Source organism: Brachycentrus maculatus, unplaced genomic scaffold (assembly GCF_059751285.1).
Source record: "Brachycentrus maculatus isolate JH-2025_06_01 unplaced genomic scaffold, ASM5975128v1 h1tg000309l, whole genome shotgun sequence".
Classification (NCBI taxonomy): Eukaryota; Metazoa; Arthropoda; class Insecta; order Trichoptera; family Brachycentridae; genus Brachycentrus; species Brachycentrus maculatus.
Window position 1 is genome coordinate 165,764 of NW_028281059.1, and position 27,345 is coordinate 193,108.

The 27,345-nt window shown below is 28.1% G+C and overlaps 1 protein-coding gene across 1 annotated transcript; it reads right to left on the reverse strand.

The window, feature by feature from the left end:
• On the reverse strand, positions 1–27,345 carry LOC148304672 (ATP-binding cassette sub-family G member 1-like). Its single transcript, XM_088267931.1, has 10 exons — positions 27,161–27,345; positions 9,768–9,914; positions 9,302–9,419; positions 8,203–8,392; positions 6,782–6,927; positions 5,824–6,307; positions 5,080–5,248; positions 4,501–4,601; positions 3,903–4,058; positions 1–2,154 (listed from the first exon to the last, which is right to left on the reverse strand). Exons 2-10 carry the CDS (start codon positions 9,907–9,909, stop codon positions 1,735–1,737), a joined length of 1,926 nt encoding a protein of 641 aa, XP_088124057.1. The 5' UTR covers positions 9,910–9,914; positions 27,161–27,345; the 3' UTR covers positions 1–1,734.

Sequence of the window (27,345 nt, forward strand, 5' to 3'; positions counted from 1 at the left end):
TAAACTCAACCATTTATTACATATTTCTTAAAAATTATATCATGTATATGCATGCGTATACATGCACAAATTATTTTAATTAAAGTAAAAGTATTTTTGGTATAAAAATAAGTTTCTATCACCGAGTCAGATCGTATGTTAGCGACTGACCGGAGCCATTACGTGCATTCGTATAGTCAGTACAGCGAGCCGAATGCTCCATCCATAGTTTCGGATGCCCGCTGATGCTCGCCGCGAGCGATGTTATGACGTTACATTACAACGAAATGCTCCGGTCAGTCCCTACCTTTAGTAATTAAATTTAAGAGCAGTAGTAGAAAATATTTATTGTATCTGTTATGTAATACACCATTAAGGTACTATTTAAATCAAAATCTGTAAAAATAGTAAAGAATTAAACAATATATCTTTATTTCAATGGAACAAAATGACATGTTACCTCATTATGCGTCACAGGCGCAAGAGTCACCACTACAAAATTTGCATTCTATGTAATATCCTGTTACCTCGAGGTCTGAGGTCCCTGTTAATGTATTTCATACCGGAAGCAGGGAACTGACGAGGGTGGGAACTTTAATGCACTGGATTTATATAAATTGGTATAAACTTTTCTAAACAATGCATATGTGTAATAAGGCAATATATTGCTACAATATTGAAATGCATTATTTTGATAACTGAACTTTGCAAATAAGAATGATCAATCAAATTATTGATATTCCTGGTTTTAATGAATAAAAGAAGTCTTAAGAATCATTTGTGTAAATCTATGTATTAAATCAGACATTCTTTCCTAAGAGTCTATTTTGTGTATTATGCTTGTTTACGCAAGACAACCTTTTGTAAATTTTGTAATAAAAACCCGTTGAAATTTTAACTCTGCGTTTTTTTTCTTTTAATGGTCCACAGGGTACTGCATTATATGGACGGTGTTTTCTTGATTGTTAATCAGACAAATGTGAGGTAATCAGTACTGTTTTTCAGGTACCAATTCAGGGCAATGTTAAATAAATATTACAGTGAAAAATCACAAGTATATCTATTTTGAGCCTCCTGGGTAATCGAACCTGGACCACCAGCACAGCAGCCAAATAGAGGTATGGATAAACAAACATATTTGATATTTAAATAAAAAAAATATATTAATCATATTTATTCAATGACAAACCAACTTTTTTCTACTACATAACCTTTCCCCCGATCAATTGAAAATATGTTATTTCAAACCTAATGTTAGTATAAATTTATATAAAACATCACATCTTTTAAAAATTAAACATCTCTTAATACCTGTAATTATTTGTATTCTATTAAGTTCTTGTCATCATATCATATTAGGTCATGTGGCATGTATATCTGAGAGGATAGATTGACAAAAAAGGTACTTGACTAGAGGCCTTGAACAGGACGCAAAAGCGTGGGTAGGCCCCTAGACAAGATAGTCCGACGACTTTAAGAAAGTGGCGAGCCTGCACTGGAAGAGACAACTGTGGAAGACAAAAGGGAGGCTTTTATTCAATATTGGACACAAGAAGACCGCTAAAGACAAGTTCTTATAGGATATTTTCAAATATTGTTTTTCTTAGATCCCTTTTTTGTACTAAATAGTAGGTTTTCTTTTATTAAATTTGATTATAACAAATCAATGGTAACCAATGTTGTTGACTTAACTTTTTTTATTATCACAGCTCTTTCAATAATGTTTACTACGAGTGTATGCTTATAATTAATCAGTCAAAACTTTTTTGTTGTAAGTTTTGATAGTAACTCACTTCTCGTCAAAAACCTTAAACAACTAGGTAATCTACTCTGAACATCTGTTTGAAGTTTATAACGCAGAGCAAAGTACGCCGTTAACCTATAAAACAATATGAATACGAAAAGGCCAAGTATTTCTAGACCAAAATTTGACTCCTCTATTCCAATATCACGTATTAGAAGTTTGGTGTCAGAATAATGACAATATATATCATTACATTTCATTGGCGGTCGGTTTTCAAACAATACGAAAGAGAATGCTGCCATAGAGAAGCGAATATATGATATTCGCATAAATATCTTCATCGCTGCCTCTATCTTACGACCGAATCCTATTCCATACATAGAAATCGCAAAGCACGGTATCATAATCGATGGAGCTATGATTGATCCATTCTGAAATATAAAATATTTTCATGTTATTAAAATTCAAAAGAGATAAGAGGGAGTGTTCATTTACATCAATTAGTAATCAAAATACTAGTTTAATTACAATCAGTGATCAAAATGCATACCAATATATTTTAACATATTCTTTTCTTGTGCTAGCGTAAAAAAAAACAAGCTGAATGGGCCTGTCCTCATTATTTCATTAATTCAGAATTCATAATCTAATTTCTTTTGTAATTTATTATATAAATACAGCAAGATCATGTCTAAAGTGCGGTATACATACTAATATGTAATTTGCAGTGCCAAATGAAATAGCGCTATACAATTATAACTTTTGATAATTTATATTGAGCCATTTTTGAAAAATACTTTCTCATGGGAATGTTATCTTAACATTTACACACTTATATCGAAACACATATTTTAATAAGATCGGTGCTCAGCCCGCTATTCGCTATCGCCATAGACTATTTAACACACCAAGAAATGAGTAATTCTCTAAAGGTCCTGTTATTCGCAGATGATATTGTACTAATGAGTGAAATAACGAAGACTTACAAAATGGTCTGGAAAGTTGGAGAAGGATCTTAGAGCACAATGGATTGAGACTGAGCAGAAACAAGACCAAATATATCCCGTTCGAAAATACAAATGCTGCCCAATGCAGTTAAAAAGAGAAGCAATACCAAATTGCGACTCCTTAAAATACCTAGGATCTATTATACATAGGGATGGAGGGTGCGCAGCAGATGTATCACACAGAATAAGTGTGGGGTGGATAAAATTCCCATCCGTGACTGGAATCCTTTGCGATCCAAAAATGCCATCCAAATTAAAGGGAAAAGTCTACCAATCAATTGTCAGATCCGTGCTCCTATACGGCTCCGAATGCTGGACGATGTATAGCACCTTTTCTAGGCACCTGGAATCCGCTGAGATGCGAATGCTCATATAGTCAGCGGGAGTGTCCCTTAGAGACAGAATAAAGAGTTTATGCATTGGTGGAAGCTTGGGCGTAAATACATTAATAGGAAGATATAGGAAAGCATTGATCGGATATAAAGGAGGCAGAGAACCCAAACATGTAGTTAACCAGGCAATAGAAATGGATCTTCCTCGAAGGTTATCTAGAGGAAGACCAAGGAATTCATAGGTGAAGCGGAAAGACAGCATGATTCGAAGGCATGGCCTAGGTGACGTTATCCAGGACAGAAGGACATATAACCTGAGGACGAGGAGAGCTGACCCCAGCAGTCTACAAGAACAATAAGCTGGGATGTAGCCAGGAAGAAGACATAGTGTAATATGATATCAAACACACTGCAGGACTGTATGTGAATATCAAAGCAAAAAATCATGTGCCATGTGCGATTTTTGTGAATCTACTAATAGTACTAATACTACTGCATAATGCTGTGTTAGGCGGATCCTACTTTAATAGTGGAAAGCCCCCATTTCCATTCTTTGAACGATTTTTATTTATCATAATTTATCTCAAAATAAGTTTGGCTTGGTACTTTTTTGACCTCAAACTATTTATGACCTCAAGCAGTTTTCATACCACTTTAAAAACATCTAATCCTTACAGAGGGTTAATAATATTTCACGGGTTTTTTTTGTAAATATTTCAGTTTCCAAATGATTTTAATATAGTGATAAATTTCAAACTTTTCTATATGATCAGTCAGCTAAACAAACACCTGAGTGAAATTGTGTTGGCATTGGTAATATTTCTAAACAAATATTTTTACCTTTGCATTATAGATCGATGCAATTGCATATCCAAAACCTTCTGCACACATTCCCGTTATATATCCAGTAATGCTAAAGTGGAGGAATCTTTCAAATTCTACGAGTTGTCCGGACATAAAGTACGTGATTAACATTGCAACCATGCCCAGTGTTATCTGTAATAAAAGTAAGACATTTATAAAAACATTTAAAAAATTATAATTGTGTTTTTATTATTTACAAAAATACTTCAATTTCATACAAATGTATTTTAAATTATGAAACGTTGAAATATGCAGATGTATAATAGCAATTTTTCAACCTCATATATTCTTACTACAATTAAATATGCATTTTCTCAGAAGCAAAGTGTTCTTATTGTTGTTATTTGTTCTAAAACATGGAAAAGGGTACTTTAATTTTTATGTAATTTTAAAAATTATATATGTATGAAGATTATAAAAATAATCTTCGATGGGGATTTTTTTTTACTGGCCAATAAATGCACACAATTATATGAAAAACAAACTATTTGTGACATAATATGTGTAATGATAACTTGTTTAAAATCAATAATTCGTTTATAGTAATTTTAAAACCATTAAAATTTATTCTTACCATAATTGGTAATCCAGATAATAACAATGCTGCAAAGTAAGCATTCAATCCGTACCATCTATTGAAATATTCTCTTTTTACATATTTCAAGTCTGTAGGGTCTAAAAAAAACCATCTTAATATGAAAAAATATAGTAATGCATCATTAGTTTTTCTACACAAATAAAAAAAAATAATAGCTACCAACTCGTGAGGGGAGAAAAATATGAAATAATGTAAATTATATAACAAGGCAAAATGGAATGTAAACACAGCACAGAAGAATATGTATATCCTGACTTAAAAACTTGATAGAGAGGTTCCCCTGTAACACTTAATTGCCATTAAGAGTGGCTGAAGACAAAGCAAAAATTGTCATGATGTTTGCCAACCTTCAGCGAGGAGTGGTACAAAAAGAAAAATCTATCCGAAAATGTACACAGAACAATCGTTAATGACAATTTACAGAACAATATTTTACATGTAAAGATTGTTGACTATTTCAACTGATATAAGAAACTCTTATAATGAAAAAAAAATTGTAATCTGAATGCTTTGTTTATATTTATGAAAAAATGAATAAAAAAAAAATCTACTTACACAATAGAATAGGAACCATCGCATAGGTATATGTGAAAAATATAACTATTGTAAAACAAAACTTAAAGTTTGTAACTGGTTGGGTCCCATCATTTCCAACTCCCCAAAATATGCCCCCCAGAAACATTGAACTGAACAAGTGATGTATTAATTGTATCCAAAGAGCCAACTGAAAATTGAGAACATCTCATATAAAATATATATTAAATATAGAAATGTATATTTTAAAAAGAAATATGCATATCTGTGATCTTATTATAGCCACAAATTTTTAAATTTCATACTATTTTCAAAGGGTTAAGAGGCCCTTTATTACAATTAAGTTGTGGTAGAATGGGTTCGAACCCAAAAACTACCTCAGTGTCCGCGACACAAACCATGGGACCAAGATCCGAAATTATTGTTGCTATGAATTTATTGGTATATCTTACAACCAACCAAAAAGAAGCTTTTGATGGTTTTGATGGCTCTAGGTTTGTATCTTATGCAACTGTATGAAATAAGTGGGTACTTATTACTGTTATTTTCTCTTTTCCTATCTATTATTCCTTTACTATTTTTCCCATATAGCAGAAATGGTCTTTACCTAAGTCATTAATATCCCTCAATACTGTATATAATCCATTCCTATTGTATATCCAAGGAGCGATGGACTTTTAATATAAAGTTAACACCGCATTAATCTGTTGTGGTGCCCCATCAGGGCGCTGATAGCGGTCTAAGAAGAAAAACTTATTAACTCACCCTGTTTCTCATTTTTTGTAAGAGCATTCGTTTCAGTATAATTGTGAATTGGGTCCAAAATGATGTTGGAAACCCTAACCCGATTTTTACTGCGCTCGCCAAATCTTTGTCAAAGTGTAATTTTTTTGCCCCTTGAATCTCACTCATAAATATTTCATTTTCTTTAGTTCCTTCTTGGTTCTTTCCATTTCTTATCATCTCCGACATCTTATCAATATCTGTATCTGTTTGTAAGCATTCTATGATGATGTCTGCTGGATTATGCGTAGTCGAGCATTCTATTCCGCATCTTTTCATGAAGGGGACGAGATGCGTTGGACTGCCATGGTAAACACACTTTCCTTTGGCCACAACATACAAATTGTCAAATAGTGACAACATTGATGCAGCCGGTTGGTGAATAGTACAAATTATGGTCCTACCATTATTCACTAACAGCTTCAAAAGGCAAATAGTCTGCTTTATAGCTACGACATCGAGCCCACTGCAAAAAAGCTACTCATTTAAATTATCATAAACTATCATGTTGAGGTATCAATTATTTGCCAGTCACATATTAATTTTGTAGACTGAGGCTACAGGACAGAATATGGAACCAAATAATGGTGTTTTATTGATATCTCAATATAAATGATGAAGAGTATTGAAATGAATGTCACAGTGTATAAATAAATACCAAAAAATATAATAATTTTTATTGTCTTTAAAATCTTATTACATTTTGACAGGGGAGGCTGGATTTCAGTGTCTTTGTGGTATCTAACTATAATACTTAACTTATTCAACTTTAGTGAATGATTACTGATGATTCAATTATTTTTTTAGAATCAAGTGAATAAATCAAATATCATACAATGATTATCAGAGTAACTTTCATTTCATTTCAGTCAACATTTCAGTCAACATTTCAGTCAAATAGGATCATTATTACTTTTTTATATAAATGATTGGTACTTACGTTGTGGGTTCATCTAAAAATATAATTGGTGGGTTGTTGACTAGTTCCAATGCTACTGAGAGTCTTTTGAGTTGTCCTCCAGATAATTTATCAGTGTGCGTATTTCTGCACTGTGTTAATCCTAATGTTGTGAGTATCTCATTTACCTATTGGGAATACAATTTATTTGTTAGTAAACATTGAAATAGAAAGTATGCATGGTAGAGTGGATACAATTTATATGACTGAAAGTATTTGGTTTGATAAATAATTGACTCTACTAAATATGGCAGTAATGTAGATACAGTGGAACCTCTCATAACAAGCACCTCTCATAACGATTAATTCGCATAGCAAGTAAAAAAAAAAACTGAAAAAGTTCAAAAGATGTTTTGCATAACGAGTAACAGAGGAAGGGCAAGTCCCCTTTTCACGACATTCACTTGTGAATGAATTTTGTTTTTCGCGGCTTGGGAAGGAGTTACGAAGAGGAAAATCACTTCGCTTGGAAAAAACTTTGGCCAGAGAGTGTTTGCCAATTGTGATTTTAAAACAGTAAGTGTGGAGTCTAAAGTCAACGAGATTGTGTCATTAGCTAATATCATGGATCTCGAGGTGGATAACAATGATATTGAAGAGCTTGTGAAAGAGTACAGCCAAGAGCTGACCACCGAAAAGTTTATGGAGTTGCATTGTGTTTCACAGCAATACATTATAGAGAAGAGTTTGTCAATGGAGAAGGAGGAAGTAGCAGAGCAACAATCTTCTAGCACAATAAGAGAAATGCTAAAAAAAAACATGGGAAACTGTTGCATCGTGCATTAAGAAGCATCACCCTAATAAGGAGGTAGCTATTCGTGCTACAAATTTATTCAATGACAATACTGTGATACATTTGGCCAAATTTTGAATCGTCGGCTAAAAGAAATGTCTTAAAACAGATTTCTAGTTAAAAGGGATAAATTATTTGTCAAATATTCATATTTTTTATTTTGTTTTTTTTTTCAAAATCCAAATTATAATCCAAGTTTTAACACTCTTTAACAATTTACAAGTAATTTTATTTGAATAAACGTCAAAAAAATTATATAAAATTTTTTTATGGATCGCATTATTGTATTTTCCATTGATTTCTATGGGAAAAAATGTTTCGCTTAACGAGTGTTTCGCATAAAAAGTAAGATGCTGGAACAAATTAAACTCGTTATGAGAGGTTCCACTGCATTGCAAAATTTATATTATTCCCATCAAACTGGTACCAAAATGTAAAAAAAATAAATATTGCAGTTGTGCTATTTGCCTGAAGATGTCATTCTAGTTTGATTTCCAATAATTGATGTTTAATATACTCAAATAGAGATGGCAGTCATGCAATTATTGCCAATTAAATGCAATGATTTTAAAAATCTAAACACAATTCATTATCAAAATCTCTTACGAACCACAACAGCTTTTTCATGTTTTCCGAGTGATTCGGCTAATTTCAAGTTAGCTGCCATTTCCATGGCCTCCTGGACAGATAGGTATGGTTGGACGAGATCATCCTGCATTATGTAGCATGACAGTTTGTGGTACAATCGCATATCTCGGAGATATCCATTTACCATTATGTCACCCTGATAGTTTGTGCATCTGCAAGAATAATTGTATTAGATACAGATTATATGCATGGGAATTATATGATATATGATTATATATATATATATATATATATATATATATATATATATATATATATATATATATATATATATATATATATATATATATATATATATATATATATATATATATATATATATATATATATATATATATATATATATAGATATATATATATATATATATATATATATATATATATATATATATATATATATATATATATATATATATATATATATATATATATAAATATACATATATATATATATATAGATATATATATATATATATATATATATATATATATATATATATATATATATATATATATATATATATATATATATATATATATATATATATATATATATATATATATATATATATATATATATATATATATATATATATATATATATATATATATATTATATGATTATATCAATCATACACGTTTCTTTACTATGTTTATAAAATAAAATTCACATATCGCTCACTTCTTTCAAGAACTAAATATTGTTCAAATGTAGAAAAAACCTTCAGGTTTTACCTAAAAAGATCTGTTCACAGTAAAAAGTTCAATAAGTGGCTTGATATTTATTTTTAATACATTGTGTTATATTTTTAAACTTTAAAAACGATCTCCTGAAAAATCTGGTTTTTTGATTTATGACGTTCTTGAAAGGAGTGAGCGATATGTATAATGTTAAATGATTAATTGGCGAAATAATAAGCTCTTTAATAAAAAGTATTGACGCTTACTATATATGTACATTACTATAATTTAAGACCGAAGAAGTATTTTATATTTTGAAGTAGGTAACTAAAAACGGCGTGTTTTTTCACCAAACTTTATGATTTATTTAACAAACTCACGTAAATCCTGTTAGGATGTTCATCAGGGTGCTTTTGCCTGCGCCAGAGGGACCAAGGATTGCAGTCAACTCTCCAGAACGGAAAGATCCAGAAATTCCTTCCAGAATGTTGCGTTTGCCTTGAAATATAGTAAGAAGTATATTTATTACTCATATTGTAACACTAATAAAAGTCTAGACTGCCAAAAGTCGTTTTATGCAACAAACAATATACAGTACAATGAATTTTCCTCCATACAACGATACCAAAGTAAGGCGCATGGGTATTTGTGTTGGAAGATTTTAAAAAACAACATTCTCCGTTTTAAAAAAACAACATTTTATTATAATAAGTAACAAGTTAAGTTTTTTGTTTATAGATTTGTCTGCAAGTAGAACAAAAGGAGTTGCAAAAATAAAGTAGAATCCAGACCTTTTATATTAGTTCTTATATTTCTTTTCCGATTATATTTTTCTATTGTATTTACCATTTTGTCTAGTTTTATCTGCCACTGAGTATGTGAGGTCTTGAAATCTTATATCCACTGCTGGTCTTTTTGCTATTTTGTTTAAGGCATCAAGTTCTGTGCCAAAGTTTAAGTCGAAAGGGTAGTTGTTACCCTCTTCCATCTTACCTGAAAATATTAAAATATGAGTACACTGGGTAGGTATTTATCAAAATTAATGGACAGTGGTTTACGCTTGGGACTAGAAGTGGACAATCCTATATCATGTATTTTACCTGCTTATGATAATGACAATGAATTCGTCATAGCATTTGGTACGTTCATAAGCAGTCATTAACCTTTCCGGATGTGAGTTAATTAATGCCGGTATGCAGTGGCGTGCACAAAGTTTTTTTTTATCCATGAAAGTCAGTAGACGAGGATTAAATGCAAAAATGAATCTGCATCACGAATTAATTAAATAATGTATATTTCCACGGACAAAGTTTTGCTAGCGATGACAGCCTACAGCCCAAAAAAGGTGGCTGGGAAATTCTATTATGGAACCATAAATAAATCGCATGAGGCCTTTTTTTTTAAATTACCTAACGTCCAAGTGACTTTGAAATCTAGCTACGGCTTATGCAACACCGCTTATCATGACCCTACTCATTGAGGCCTATGCCTACCCGTGAGCGTATTTACTCTTTATATTTAAAGTTACTATAATTTCACCTAATTCATGAGTAAAATTCTAGACAAAAACACTCGCATGAGGCCTTTTATATTTTTTAGCCTTTTATTCCGAAATTGATATGGCGTCAGTACAACTTTCGTTGAAATATATATTTTAAATAATTCGTCCCGAAACATTGTTATTGTTGAATCATTTTTTTTTATCGGGGACCTTTTTATGGGTCTTAGCTCCTAAATTGTACACAAATCAATCAACTTATGAATCTGTAGGGTAGGTACTGGTTTTGTGCCTTTATATAATTCACGCCCTTGCCGGTACGTACCTATTGAGGTATGAGTTTTTGCATGATATATGTATACCTTCCTTATTTGAAAAGATCGCGCTATGCCCCTGCTACTATTGAGATTATGTAAGAGTATATGGTATTTGTACGAGTATAATATATGTAAGTAAATCGAGGTTATTTTTTTCATAACTAATTGATACGTATATATAGTCAGCGAGGATAAAGTGTCATATGATTCTGATTTTTAATAAAGATTTATCTATATTAAGGCCTCGGGTAACGTTTGACAAAGTTGAATTTTTACTTAAATTAACGTTTTTGTTTTGAAAAAAAAGATTTTCTTCCAAATAAATAAATATTTTTCAAAAGAAAAGTGTTATTGAAAGGCAATGAGTTCAAAAAATGATAAAAATATTTTTTCGATAAAAGTATGTACATTCAAAAAGTCTAATTCCAATATATAGTCTCATAGTGGGCAGAGACACGTCTGGCTCTCACGCAGCCGGTCGCGTTCCAAATTCGTTCGCTTGAGATTTTTGACCTAATCGATGTCATCAATTATTACGAACCGTTATTTTGTTTTTTTTTGTCAGTAAATATAAAATCTCATAAATTATAAAAAGTCAAATTACATTATAGGTATATATGGTATATTTTTAAATCGTGAGCAAAGACACGACCGGCTCCTCAAGCAGCCTCATGCATACTATCATCCAGATTGCGAGTTACCAAGGGGTATCACGTTAATCGTATCACGTATTCATCAGCCGTCCTCAGTTTTTAAAACCGGCCTCATTTTTTTAGATCACAATTGTTTTACACATTTTTTCTTTTTAAATTTCTATCCTCATCTAGATGGTGCAAAGAAAACCTTATTGAAACAATGTGGCCTTAAATTGATCGTTAATTGCACGAAGGCAAGTCCCTGCACTATATGGGATGACGCAAATGAAGGGCAAATTGAGAAGAAATGAATATTAGGTTAGAACGGAGAATTGCAGAAAAAATATTTAAAAAAAAGAGAAATAATAATTTGTGTTTTTATTATTAACACAAATATTTCAATTTCATAGTATTTATGTGAGCCTAAGCGGCTCATTATTAGAAATAGGTATCAAATTATGGTGAGTGGGTTCGAACCGAGAAACTCTGACTTAAGAGTCCGCGACACTAACTACGGGACAACAACCCGACAATATCTAGGGCACTCGCAGTTGTATACCCGTACTTGTAATAGCTTGTCAACCTGAACACTGATTGTAGAATCAAAGAGCAAAGATTGTACGAATCCTCTCGAGAAACTCTAGTTACTTCAGCAATTAATTACAAAGATATCTAACGCAATAATTCGTAGCAATTAAAAAAAAAGTATTATATATAGGTAATGGAAAATGTATATTGAAGGCATCATTATAATTCATTATTTCTATATACCTTCATATAATAAGTTCCTATTAAGATAATTGATCGCATAATGAATTCCTTCAAGTACTGCCGTGTAATTTTAGTAAAATTACAAGCAACTACATATTTTATAATTTAAGTGGGTTTACAATATTCTTTTACGATACCTATATAAAATATTTCTTCTCTTTTTGGGGTGTTTACAGTACTTTATATAAATACATATCGCTCACTCCTTTCAAGAACGCCATAAATCAAAAATCGTCAATTTTCAGTTGTGCATGTTTTCGGAATGCCCAGAAAATGTACTATATCCCAGCAAAAGAGCCATATTTTTAACATAATATTTACCCGATACAAGGGCAGAAAGTGTTGTTTTTGCATTTTGAAGAAAAGGTATTGTTTAATTATTTTTTTTAAAATACTAAATATTTTTCAAATGGAGATAAAACCTTCAGAACCTAAAAAGATTTTATGCACAGCAAAAAGTTCGATAAGTGGCTTGATATTTATTTTTAATACATTGTATTATATTTTGCAACTTTAAAAAGGCTCTCCTGATAAATCAAGTTTTTTGATTTATGATGTTCTTGAAAGGGTGAGCGATATATGTATTACAATATTAGAACAAGTTTCGAAATATTTTCGTTTCCACAATAGTAGTAGGTACCTAACAATTAAGTATAAAAGAACATTAATTTGATCACGAAAATATACCTAATGTCATTTGACATTATATTTCCACACAATAGAGAGTAGTTTTTAATGGTCTGATAGTTCATTTAAAAACTACTGTTCACAATAAAAATATTTGAAAAAAAAACAATCATCCGCCCGTTAAATGTTTTGTATTTTTTTTGGTAAAATGATGAATCGTACTTAGTAGGTAAAAATGTATTACAAAATGTGAAGTTTCCAATGCTGGGTCGCGTTCACAAAAATATGCCGATACTGTAAAAATCCCATTAAACATGAAATATTAATGTTTCACATACTTTTGAAAGCAAACATATGTATTTTTCTTTAAATCTCAACAAAGATGAAGAAGAATATGGAAGTCTGGGCATTTACAGGGCTTGCGACCCGTAATAGGCTACTTTAAGTGATCTCTTTATACACGAGTAAAATTCACCATTGTATCCATGATTGACAAACACGCTACTCAAATTTTTGCAACTTGTGTTTATATATATATATATATATATATATATATATATATATATATATATATATATATATATATATATATATATATATATATATATATATATATATATATATATATAAATATATATATATATAAATATATACATATATAAATATATATATATATATATATATATATATATATATATATATATATATATATATATATATATATATATATATATATATATATATTTATATTTATATATATATATATATATATATATATATATATATATATATATATATATATATATATATATATATATATATATATATATATATATATATATATATATATATATATATATATATATATATATATATATATATATATATATATATATTTATTTATATTTATATAAATGTGTGTGTGTGCAATTACATATAGCACTTCATAGTATATACTATGCAGTGCCCCGTGCAACATTAGATGGGGGTATAAAATAAAAACCTTGTCTTCTATTTAGTCATGTTTTGGTAAGTTGCAAGATATTGGTTCAGGCATCAAGTTCGCCATTGTACACATTCTTTATGGGAAGTTTATTAATAATTAAATTCAATGAAATAATCTTTCGAACATTTATTCATTAATCATTCGTGCTATGGCAAATACGAATGATTAAAAATTTGGCGAATTTCTAATGATAACCATATTATCACGATTGTGCAATGTGTTATAAGCTTATAGGCTCTCGTGTGAAAAGCAGTTAGTAGTATGGCGAGATGCTGCGGTATCTACAGAATACCCATCATCATTTGTGCTACTTTCCCACAGAGTTTGCTTTGCCTAACACTTAGGATCAGAAGCCTATGTACAATATTGCCTCATTACTTCAATGCACAAGGTTATTTATTGTTTTATATCAGACACCCAAGAGAAATATTAAAATCGTTGATAAAGTTCGTGCTTGGCGTTTTATCTCATTGCGTGCAGATATAAAATCGTATGCATTTAAAAAAACCTTTTATGCATTTAAGAAAACCTATTGATAGAAAATAATTGTCAAGAAAATGAGAAAAAAATACCAATTAATTGTTTTTGGTTGTTTGTATACATGGAATCCTGTGACATACATAAATTATTATTGTGTTTATGGTGGCAAATACATGTATAGTAAGGTCAATAATTAAAAGTGATTCAAATTCGCCATTCAAATTTTACGTAGTAACGATAATTAAAATATAAGCCAGTAAAAGCTCGGTTTTCAATATTCTGAATCGTACCGTTTAAAGTCATCATATTCCTATAATTTTTTCAGTGGACCTATATCACTTACTCCTTTCAAGAACGTCATAAATCAAAAATCGACAATTTTCAGTTGTGCATGTTTTCGGAATGCCCAGAAAAGTACCATATCCCAGCAAAAGAGGCATATTTTAAACTTAATATTAACCCGCTACAAGGTAGAAAGTATTGTTTTTGCATTTTGAATGAATGGTATTGTTTTATTATTTTTTTAAAAAAACTAAATATTTTTCAAATGGAGAAAAAATCTTCAGGTTTTACCTAAAAAGATCTGTTACACAGTAAAAAGTTCAATAAGTGGCTTGATATTTATTTTTAATACGTTGTACTATATTTTTAAACTTTAAAAACGTTCTCCTGAAAAATCAAGTTTTTTGATTTATGACGTTCTTGAAAGGAGTGAGCGATATGTCATGTTATTGAAAGGAGTGAGCGATCGTCATTAAAACGTAACCAGACTTCCAATGATAAATTATATCAGTACCTGTCGAATATTCCACAAAATTTATGCGCATTACTTGCTCAATCATAAATAAGTAATCCTAAAACCAATTTAATAATATAAAAATTATCCTAATAATTGATTTACTTTTATTTTGTAAGCTTTTTTGATTCCTTACCAATAATTGATTGTTTTCACTTAATACATCGAATATCGATAGACACCACACAGCACATGGTTTATGGATTATGATAGAACATATAAGTTATGCGTTAGAATGAATTTCGTTATGCTTTAGCATAACGACTTACAATGTCTTTTAGTTTAATAAAACATGATTCAAACATGTAAGTATTTATAATGTAGCAGAATGCAAAATTATGTACGTAACAAGTTCGTCTTTTTTTTGCATAAAATTTTAATGGAATTTAACTCTTTTTGTTAAATATCACACACACACACACACACACACACACACACACACACACACACAAACACACACACACACACACACACACACAATATCGATATCGTAATAAGTGCGAGTTGAGTATCCTCGATTATAAACATATGTATTATTTATAAACATATGTACATTAGTACCTTTGCATATAAGTATTTTTACATATTAGTGTCAGGGTATACTAACAATTTGCGTACAGTTTTGTGTCTACATAAATATGACGTGTAATGAACTAAGTACATACATTGATATTAGGTAAAAATGGCTCAAGGTTCAACGATTATTTTGTATACTCTTCTCTTAGACTTTTGGCTTACATTACATTGGCATTCAAGGTAAGTTTGCCAATTTTTGAAAATGTTTGTTATATCGTCAGACGAATGCAGAGCAAAAAACAAACAAAAAATCCCACATAGCCATTGCTTGTGCGTAAGTAAACAATATAATACAATATCCAAGTACACTGTGGTATGAAGGTTACTATAAGAATAAACCAGAAAAATAGGTGAAAACGCAAGACAAACATTTAAATATGTAAAATTGGAAATAGCAAAAATATAAGCATAAGTAAGAAAACTAAATTAAGAGTAAAAAATCACCTATAAATATGAGTTTGAAGATTTTAAAGAAATTCATTGTATTCCGGACAACTCGTCGGAAAAAATATCAATGACTTCCTACTGTAAACTGTTAAGTAATTAAACACTCTCCTTATCATCCATTGTATACTTTGTGTAATACCACTTTTATAAACACTTATTCGTGACTACCGGTTTCGGAAAATCATTGCATTATCAGGCCATTAAAATAAAATTATTACGATTTGACATTTGTGTAAAAAGTGGTATTACACAAAGTTAACAATGCATGATGAGGAGAGTGTTTTATTACCATACCACGTATTAATTACCATTATTAATTATTACGTATTTGAGTTTATTGAACTCTGAAAAAAGTCAACGTATGTACGTCAACGTATGTACGTATGTTTGCATGTGCAAACATACGGAATTAAACAGTTAATTGTTTTTCTATATGTAATAGTTTTCAAGTATCCAGCTTGATATTTTAAATATTTTCAAGGTGACAATATGAGATATCAATAAATGTGAAAAAATATGATACATTTGCGACCCCTGTTATGCTCCCTAATATCATAATGCAATCTTCATCATCCCCGTTTACCCTTCCTGCAAATTTCCCTCTTTTTTCCTCAGAATTCCTAATGCATGAATTCCATATGACGTCTATTAATTAGCCATTAAGTCAAACGTGTCTCTGTGCACAACTTTTTTTTGAGAATATTAATTGAAAAAATATTTGAATATTTTTTTGCCCCTTACTTTTCAATAACTCTTTTCTATTCAAAACCATATTTATTTTAAAGAAAAACTTATTTTTTCAATACAAAAACGGTTCAATGTTACCTGCGTTTAAAGAAAATTAAGTTATGAACAATTGATTACTGGGCCTTAAAATACCTACCATACATGTATGTCACATAATATGAGACCCCGGATTTATTACACGTAGCTTTTGATCTTAGCGTCAGCTCGAGAAACGATACATTGAGGTATATTATTCCATGCATAATACATATTGACAAAATGGTTGCAATTATGATATCAGTTAAATCATTATATGGATTGGATTATAATGAGTTATCCACAGTTCACGTCATGGCTGGATTGACATTCATTGTAATAACAATATTATGGAAATTGCGAGTATATTATGTACTTATCTACGTTCGTATAAATTCATTGACATCAACTATTATTTCAACTGGTTCATTAATATATAAGCTTAATTACTGAAACATCACAAGACACAATTCCCATAGGTCTAGAATGTGTATACAGTTAAAAATCGATACATAGGACCTCTATTCAACACACTTTAGATATAACGGACAAAAAATCAAGTAAAATGTAAAAATTTAAAATGTCATTTACCTCTTCTCCCAACTACTTACCTGATCCTGCATCTCTATTTCCATTAATTTACAGTTTTATTAATATAAAATGTTTTAAATATTTGTTCATTCATACTGTAAGCAACTGTAATTTGTATTTTTCGATTATGCTTATGTACAAGCATTATCTTGCTGGTCAAATATATATGTAGAAGAAGCTTTATATATATATATATATATAAATATATATATATATACATATATATATATATATATATATATATATATATATATATATATATATATATATATATATATATATATATATATATATGTATATATATATATATATATATATATATATATATATATATATATATATATGTAATAAAATAACTAGGTACCTACCTATACATTTTATTAAGTACTTACAAAAAGTACCTACATAAAACAGTTCTACCACCAGATGCCGCATGCGTCGCTCAGAATAAAACAAAAGACTTCCGATAATATTATTAACTGTCAGAATCAGATAGATAGATAGATAGATAGATATAAAAATTATTATAAAGATAAATTAAGAATAAACTTTAATTATAAACTTTAATTACAAAGCAACACATTGTTTATTTTATTATTGTACACCCACTTTACATATTATTTACACTTAATTTTCAAAAGGAAAATATTACCACGTTATAAAACGACAATTTTGTTAATTGGAAATGGATTATGAAACATTAGATGTATTAAAACAATTACTACAATATGTTCGGAGTGAGAGAGAAAAATTAGAAGATATTAGAAGATAATCAAAGAAGACGTAAAAAAATTAAGAACTAGTGATAAAATTAAAAATACAAATCATGTGAAAAAATTTTCTACAAAATATAAAATAAAATATACTCCAGAAAAGAAGAATTTCGAAGCAGATTGTGTGAGCAGGAATCCAGTATTAAAATCAAATGAAAATGCAGAAGAACAATTAAAAGTTGTAAATTTAGTTAAATTAGAAGATAATTTAAAAGATCAGAATAAAAATAAAGACATACAAATAACACAGAAACAGTGCTTGAAAAATGAAAATAAAAATAAAGTAGAAAAAACTTCTACGAAAGATAAAATAAAATATACTCCAGGAAAGAAGAATTTAGAAGTAGATTGTCTTAGCAGGAATCCAGTATTAAAATCGAATGAAAATGCAGATGAACAATTAAAAGTTGTAAATTTGGTTAAATAAGAAGATAATTTAAAAGATCAGAATAAAAATAAAGACATACAAATAACACAGAAACAGTGCTTGAAAAATGAAAATAAAAATAAAGTAGAAAAAACTTCTACAAAAGATAAAATAAAATATTCTCCAGGAAAGAAGAATTTAGAAGTAGATTGTCTAAGCAGGAATCCAGTTTTAAACTCGAATGAAAATGCAGATGAACAATTAAAAGTTATAAATTTGGTTAAATTAGAAGATACTTTAAGAGATCAGAATAAAAATGAAGGAATTCAAAAGAAAAAAACAAATGGATTGAAAAAAAACTGTGTCTACTTTAAAAGGGTCAAGAAGAAGAAAAAAATACAAAAAAAAAGAAAGAAAAAAAGAACGGAAAAAAAGAAAGAAAGAAAAAAAAAACAAGAAAGAAAAAAAATAAAGAAAAAAATAAGGAAAAAAGAAAGAAAGAAAAAATAAATAAAAAATTATCATATCACTAAACTTATACCACTTATAAGTTTATCCCTTCACTTCAAGGAGATGATCCGGAGGACGAGTGAAAATTTTACTATGAATTTTCTTCCCCAAGGGGGGAGATGTAATAAAATAACTAGGTACCTACCTATACATTTTATTAAGTACTTACAAAAAGTACCTACATAAAACAGTTCTACCACCAGATGCCGCATGCGTCGCTCAGAATAAAACAAAAGACTTCCGATAATATTATTAACTGTCAGAATCAGATAGATAGATAGATAGATAGATATAAAAATTATTATAAAGATAAATTAAGAATAAACTTTAATTATAAACTTTAATTACAAAGCAACACATTGTTTATTTTATTATTATACACCCACTTTACATATTATTTACACTTAATTTTCAAAAGGAAAATATTACCACGTTATATATATATATATATATATACATATATATATATATATATATATATATATATATATATATATATATATATATATATATATATATATATATATATATATATATATATATATATATATATATATACATATATATATATATACATATATATATATATATATATATATATATATATATATATATATATATATATATATATATATATATATATATATATATGTATATATATATATATATATATATGTATATATATATATAAATATAAATATATATATATATATACATATATATATATATATATATATATATATATATATATATATATATATATATATATATATATATATATATATATATATATATATATATATATATATATATATATATATATATATATATATATATATATATATATATATATATATATATATATATATATTTATATATGTATATATATATATATATATATATATTTATATATATATATATATATATATATATATATTTATATATATATATATATATATATATATATACATTTATAAATATATAAATATATATATATATATATATATATATGTATATATATATATATATATATATATATATATATATATATATATATATTTATATATGTATATATATATATATATATATATATATATATATATATATATATATATATATATATATATATATATATATATATATATATATATATATATATATATATATATATATATATATATGTATATATGTATGTTACTTTACGTTACGTCTGGACTTTTAATTTTGATTACGTTGGTATTTTTAAACCGGTTATCGATCCGTATTGTTAGTCAAGGTTACAATTTTTTTTACCGAATAGAAGTGATGCCAAAGTTAATATACTACGTAGTTAAAACGTTAATGCCCTGACAAATATTTGATTAAAAAATATATATTGTGTTTTCTTTGAACTTAATATAATTGATTTATTGTAATTTTTAAATACCCATCAATAATTATTGTGATTGTTTTATGCATAAATCCATAAGATTACCGTATAATTATTAGGTCTTATACTAATTGCTAGACGTGTCTATGTCAATGACGATTATTATTGATTTGTTTTTAATTGGGAACAATGCTGTTTACTATCGAATACTTCAAGTGATTTTATGGATTCAAATAATGAATAAGTGTTTATATTTCTAAACAGATAACTAAAACGGAATTATCAAAATCTGATATAGGCACATTTAGTAAGAACCAAAATATGAAACAACATTTTGAGTGTGTCCAAATACTTGTTCACAAAATCTGGATTATCTCCAATTACAGGAGTCATTTTCATATTATTTTTTGACATCTCATCAAAGATGAAAAAGAATATGGAAGTCTGGGCATTTACGGGGCTGACGACTGTCATAGGCTGGTTTTGATGAGATGTCAAAAAATAATATGAAACCGCGATAAATTCAAGGATGACATTACATTGTAAATGTGCTTTATTGTTATTTTGTATTCCGGTTTAATGATTTATTTAATTCGTAACCAACGCTATTCACAGCCACTTTCTACTTGTTCTATTGAGATTATATTTATAAGGGAAAGCTGAATTAATTTAATTAAATGCCAATTGATTTCTAAAATAAAAATCCTAAGAGAAAAAAATACGTAATACTCACATGTTGTAGTTGAAAGCAATGATGTATCGTTAAGGGTATACAACGATAGGAAAATTTGCATTATTTTTTAATTGCTACCGAAAAAGTTAATAAATTATTGTTCTCTAATTCATGACATTTGTTGGGAATGATGAACAAGGGTTTTGCTATTTCGTTTTACTTTTTTTGTAATGAATTCTAGTGAAAGTATTTTTATTTATTTAGAGGACAAAATCAATCTTTAAAATGAATCTTTGAACGAGTAAAAATGGACCAAAAATCTAACGAAATTTTATTTTACTTTAACATTTTTATCGTTCAAGTTCTTGGTTAAAAATTAATAGACTCGATTGATTTGTCTATTCATAGAAGATTTAACACTGTAAAAATAAAATAAATATACTAACTAAGTTTTTATATATATTATAAATTTAGTATCGCTTTGTTTTCTTAGAAAATTCGACTTATTTATTTGTTTTTTTTTTTAATGTATTTTGATTCGATTACGGATATTCATATTTTCGATTACTATGAACTGTACTTCGGCTATTTCCGATTGTTATCAGCTAGTTGGTAACGCCCATTATCACGTGACGTGAGTAAAAAATTAATTGTTGAAAATACAGGTTTTTAGACAACCTTGTTAATGAGTATGAGTTCTTAGAAAAATGTAAAAAAAGGTCAAGAAAATTTGTCAAGTGCAGGTACTTATGAAAGATACCAGAACTAAGTGGAATTTTAATTTGCAAACTGAGTACGCAATAACTTTATTTGCTAATATTGTATTTAAAAAATAATTTCCAAAAGATGATGTGCATAAAATTTCAGTGGTTCTCAAACAATTTTAAGGCCACCGCACGATAATTCAGCATATGAAAAATTTAAGGCACCTTCCCTTCATTGGCGTCGCAGGTCGATCGAGTAATACTATGATTTCTAATTTGAGTCACAAATAACAAAAGGAAACAATTTTACGAAACCTAGTAAGAATGGTTGACTTTTTTTTAGTAGGATAAGGTTTAGCTGGGATATAAATAAAATGGGTTGGTTGCCCAGAAAATGAATGAAACATCAAGTAACGTAACATTGTTAGTAATATGGTGGACTTGAAATCGATTATTTTGAGTGTGTAATTCTTTTTTGCATACAATTAAATACATTTTTGAGTTTTGCATTTTTTATTTTTTTCATGTAATATTACTGGGTTCAATATTGTACCATTTAAAAAAAGGAATAACCCGCAAAGCCTCTACTTATAGAGGCTTTTCTGCAGGTAGGATAGAAAGGCTAAGGAAAGTAGATGTGAAAAATACACCAAAAAGCCCAGACGAATTGAAAATAAATATTTCTTGAATTCATTTTGCAATTGGCGTGAATCGAACCCGCGATGCCAGTTTCGCAGTCGAGCGTCTTCCCATCGCCTTTCATTTTTTTTCATTGTAACTATTATTATTCATGTAGATACTTCATGTATATACTAGATACCTACTACCAGAATAATTTGTTCTTAAATTTTAGTTTGTCAAACACAACGTTTGTAAATACTAAATGGAAGATGATGACATGTTTTAAATCGCTTTAGAAAATTGTGGTTGATATGGTCACAAATAACGTTTTTATATGGTATTCTTTGACTATATGAGCCTATCCTCATAGTATAAAAATTGAAATAATATTCGTTTTCTCATATAGCATAAGGTCAAGGATTGTTGTTGGATATATTAACCGATTCACATTTCTTTTAATTTATTCATGCTATAACTATAAAAAAAACTTTTTATATCATAATAACGCCTTTTTTAATATAAACATTAATCATTTAAAAACACAAGATACAATTTATAAATTATTTAATTTTTAGATGATCCTCAGCAATTTATATATATATATATATATATATATATATATATATATATATATATATATATATATATATATATATATATATATATATATATATATATATATATATATATATATATATATATATATATATATATATATATATATATATATATATATATATATATATATATATATATATATATATATATATATATATATATATATATATATATATATATATATATATATATATATATATATATATATATATATATATATATATATATATATATATATATATATATATATATATATATATATATATATATATATATATATATATATATATATATATATATATATATATATATATATATATATATATATATATATTTATATATATATATATATACGTATATATATATATATATATATATATATATATATATATATATATATATATATATGTATATATATATATATATATATATATATACAGCAAAAAATAAACATTTCTACATATTAACTTGGATGTCATAAAAAAATAGTATATTTTTGTTATCAAAAGCTTTGAAAACAATAATAAATGTAATTCTCTATTATTTATGGAACACGTATGTGACGATATTAAACTTTTCTGCATAGTTTGCAGTAGGATTTTTAAAAATGTCATCCGGATGTGCCATAGCATGGTACTTTGATCATTACAACTTAGGTTGAGAATCGCTGCTCTACAAAGCATGTCTGTTCTACATTCTCGAAGAAAATAAACTCAAAGAGTAAGTACCTAAATAATTACTGATTTATGTCGAATGCATTATCGGTGCAATAATGACTATTTCCTAAATAATAACCTTTTATCTCATCAGACTTCCAAGTCAACGACTGTCCGAGATCTCGGGGTTATCTTTGCCTCGAAATCAGAATTTCGATGACATGTGCAGTTGAATATATGATTACATAAGACCTTAGGGTTTGGAAATTGGAATACCTAACTACATTACGTTCCAGTTATGATACATGACACGAGTATGGATTTTTTTCTTTGATTTCAATCGTGTGACTTTATTATACCAAAAAAAGATATTCCAAAGAAATCCATCAACAACATTTATTCATTTGGCATTCGTTTTGTGGAATAACGTGATGATTTACAAATAAAAACTTATCACTTGTATGATACTACTTTTGAGTTTAGCAATGCATACACAACTAGTTTCGAAAACTACATACATACAGATGTTCTCAGTTTTTTTTACTAGTAACTAGTCGTGTTAACATTAATAAACTCAAAAAAGATATTACACAAGTGTTTAATTTAAATTAAAAAAAAACCTACTTAATAATTTTTTTGACCAGATATATTATTCATAATATTTTTAGTGTAGGAAATTTTCATACCAAATATTTGTGTTACTCCCCTTAAAAGTTATTTAAATCAAGATTTTTATTGATACCTCAACATAGACGAAGAAGTATTTTGAGATCAGAATATGGAAGATTCAGTATTTACAGTCTTACGACCTGTTTTTAACTAGTTTAAGTCATTACATTTTACCATTCTACAGATGTCATACATCGTTTTTTTCACAAATTCGTTTAAGGGATCGCATTTCAACTGTGTCCTCTCTGCTTTTGTCTTTCTTTTGTCAATTCATTGCTTCGATTGCATACATCAGTGTTGGTACTAGTAATTCGTTTTCACCTATCAGTTTGACTTCCATGTACATATTAAAAAAGAAAGGAATGTAAGGCTGGACTAAGGACAGATGGAAAGATTAAGAAAAGGTATTATAAGGACATTGGAGCGAATGGATAAGGAGAGAATGACAAAGAAAGTAAATTTGGCAAATGTGAACGGGAGAATAGAACGAGGACGGCCAAAAAAGACTTAGCTAAACCAACATTTTGAGTGTGTCCAATAGATGTCTTTAGTGAAGTTCTAGTGATTCAAGAACAAGGTTTCTAAATTGGTTCATATATACAGAACTTCCAAGAATTTGCATAGTGTGGTTGTCAATAATGGGTAGAATTGGTGAATGTTGCACGTGTGTACAGTGATCACTTAAACCAGCCTATGACGGTCGTCAGCCCCGTAAATGCCCAGACTGCCATATTCTTCTTCATCTTTGATGAGATGTCAAAAAATAATTAGCTAAACCAGATCAATAAGAATCTAAAATCTGCTGGTGCCAAAAATCTACGTGATAGGAGGGCATGTGTGACTTAATGTATGGATGTGAAGGAAGCTAGGAGTGTATGTCAGGATAGAAGAGTATGACATTCCATCCTCTCTGCCTCTTCCTCCAGGGAAACGGCGTGAAGTAGTAGTAGTATAAAAATATTAGAGACTCTATAATAAGATATTATTTGTGTAGCATTTTTTTTCAGCTTACTGACAATTTTAGCAATAAATGAGAAAAAAATACAAATATTTAAGCTATTTAATTAGTCATTTGGTGAGTGGCAAATATTGGAATTTTACCAATATGTATGTAAGTATTACTGTATGAAAAACAACGAGTTGCTTAAATTTATTTTGAAAAATACTTATTTTTAACGACTTAATATTTTATACGTACAAATTATCGAAATCAACCCACAAACTTGCTCTCTAGTTACGAATCTGTCAAATTTTTGTATTTCATGTCAGCATTGCGAATTCAAGGTTTTTTTTGACATTTTTAGGAAGTAAAACGTTATTTTTACATATAAGGAATAAAAAATATTAAAATAAAAAGAGATATTGAGACTATTGGCTGATGTTATATATTTTGTCTAATGATTGTTGGAAAATTTGAAAACATAAAATAAAATGGGTTACATTTCTATCGTTGCAAATGGGGTTAAAGAGAGATGGTAATATAATTAAACATCAACTCAACATTGCATCAATTTATGCACCATTGGGTGTGAATAAGGGTAAATAGAAGAACTGTAAATGGATAATAGTGTAAGATAGAAAGGAAATATGTAATATGATCGTGTCATTCAGCCATGTCATCACGATTTCATGACAAAAAACAACAAATAAAAAATATTTAAAAAGTGTAGTACATTTTATCCTTTTATAGGAAATCTTAGAGTGGACACATCGAAGATATCAACAATTTTGATACCGAACGAGAATAAAAAAGTAATAAACGAAACCAATTGAAAATCCGTGTCAAGTATGACAACTAGCAATGACATTTTAATAATGTTAATGAACATGCAAGATATTGTAATAAAGATGCATTTTTTATTTTGTAATAACTGGATACTAAATAAATACGATTATTTTATATTTTCTATCTCTGAACATGATATTATTAGTCTTGATACAAGTAGAAGATAATTCTTTCGAATGTATTAATTTAATCTAACCGCCTAAAATAGGAGTATTTCAAATTTATGTAAGGGCTTTATTTAAATTTTGAGTACAATTAAATTAAAATAAAGAATTTAGTTCAGTACGAGACGATACAAAGTACATTTTTAAATGGTAAAAATGAAACCAAATACTATAGTTAAACAGTATGTAGACAAAAAGTTATCAATAAGTTCGTAAGTGTAGGATAGCGTATAGAAGACAGATTTAGACAGTAGGTACATGTCATTAAAACAAACAAAAAAAAAATTAAAATTTTAAACATCCAAGCCTGTGCTTGGAAGAAAATTGTATGGTCATTATATAATCATAAAAGAAAAAGTTTAATTTTTGTTTCACTGCGTACCTCAATAATCTCATCATGTCTTTTTTAGTCCAAAAAATTATGCTCAATTTAAAAATATATATATATATTACATTTCAAAATTATATTTTTTTATGAAATTCATTGTTTATATATATAATTATTAAAAATGCGTTTAATTGATGAAATTAATCATATTTCGCCCTTTGAGGTAATCAGATGTCGAATGAAATCATAATTGTATTTATCGTAATCCACCAAAAAAACTGTAACAGAGAATTTATTTTGCGTTTAGCGAAACGATAATAAACTTAAATTTTAAATTCTTTATCTTTCTGCGCCATGCAAAAAAGGCAATAAGTTCATTCAAATCCGTTCATGAATACAACAAACAAACAAACAAACAAACAAACAAACAACAAATACAGGTTTAGTAAGTAAACAACAACAACAAAAAGAACAAAATATTCACTGAACACTTACGATAATTTGATGTCTTTTTATTGTAAATAAATATTTTACATGTATTTTTTTATCACGTTTCAATTCATTTCACTGGAGTTGAAATTTAAAAAGCACTTTTGAATTCAAGCAGAGGACCGAATTTTTCATAGTTCGTAAGTATAACGATACGCGACTACTACTGAACTTCTGACTGGTTGTAGAAT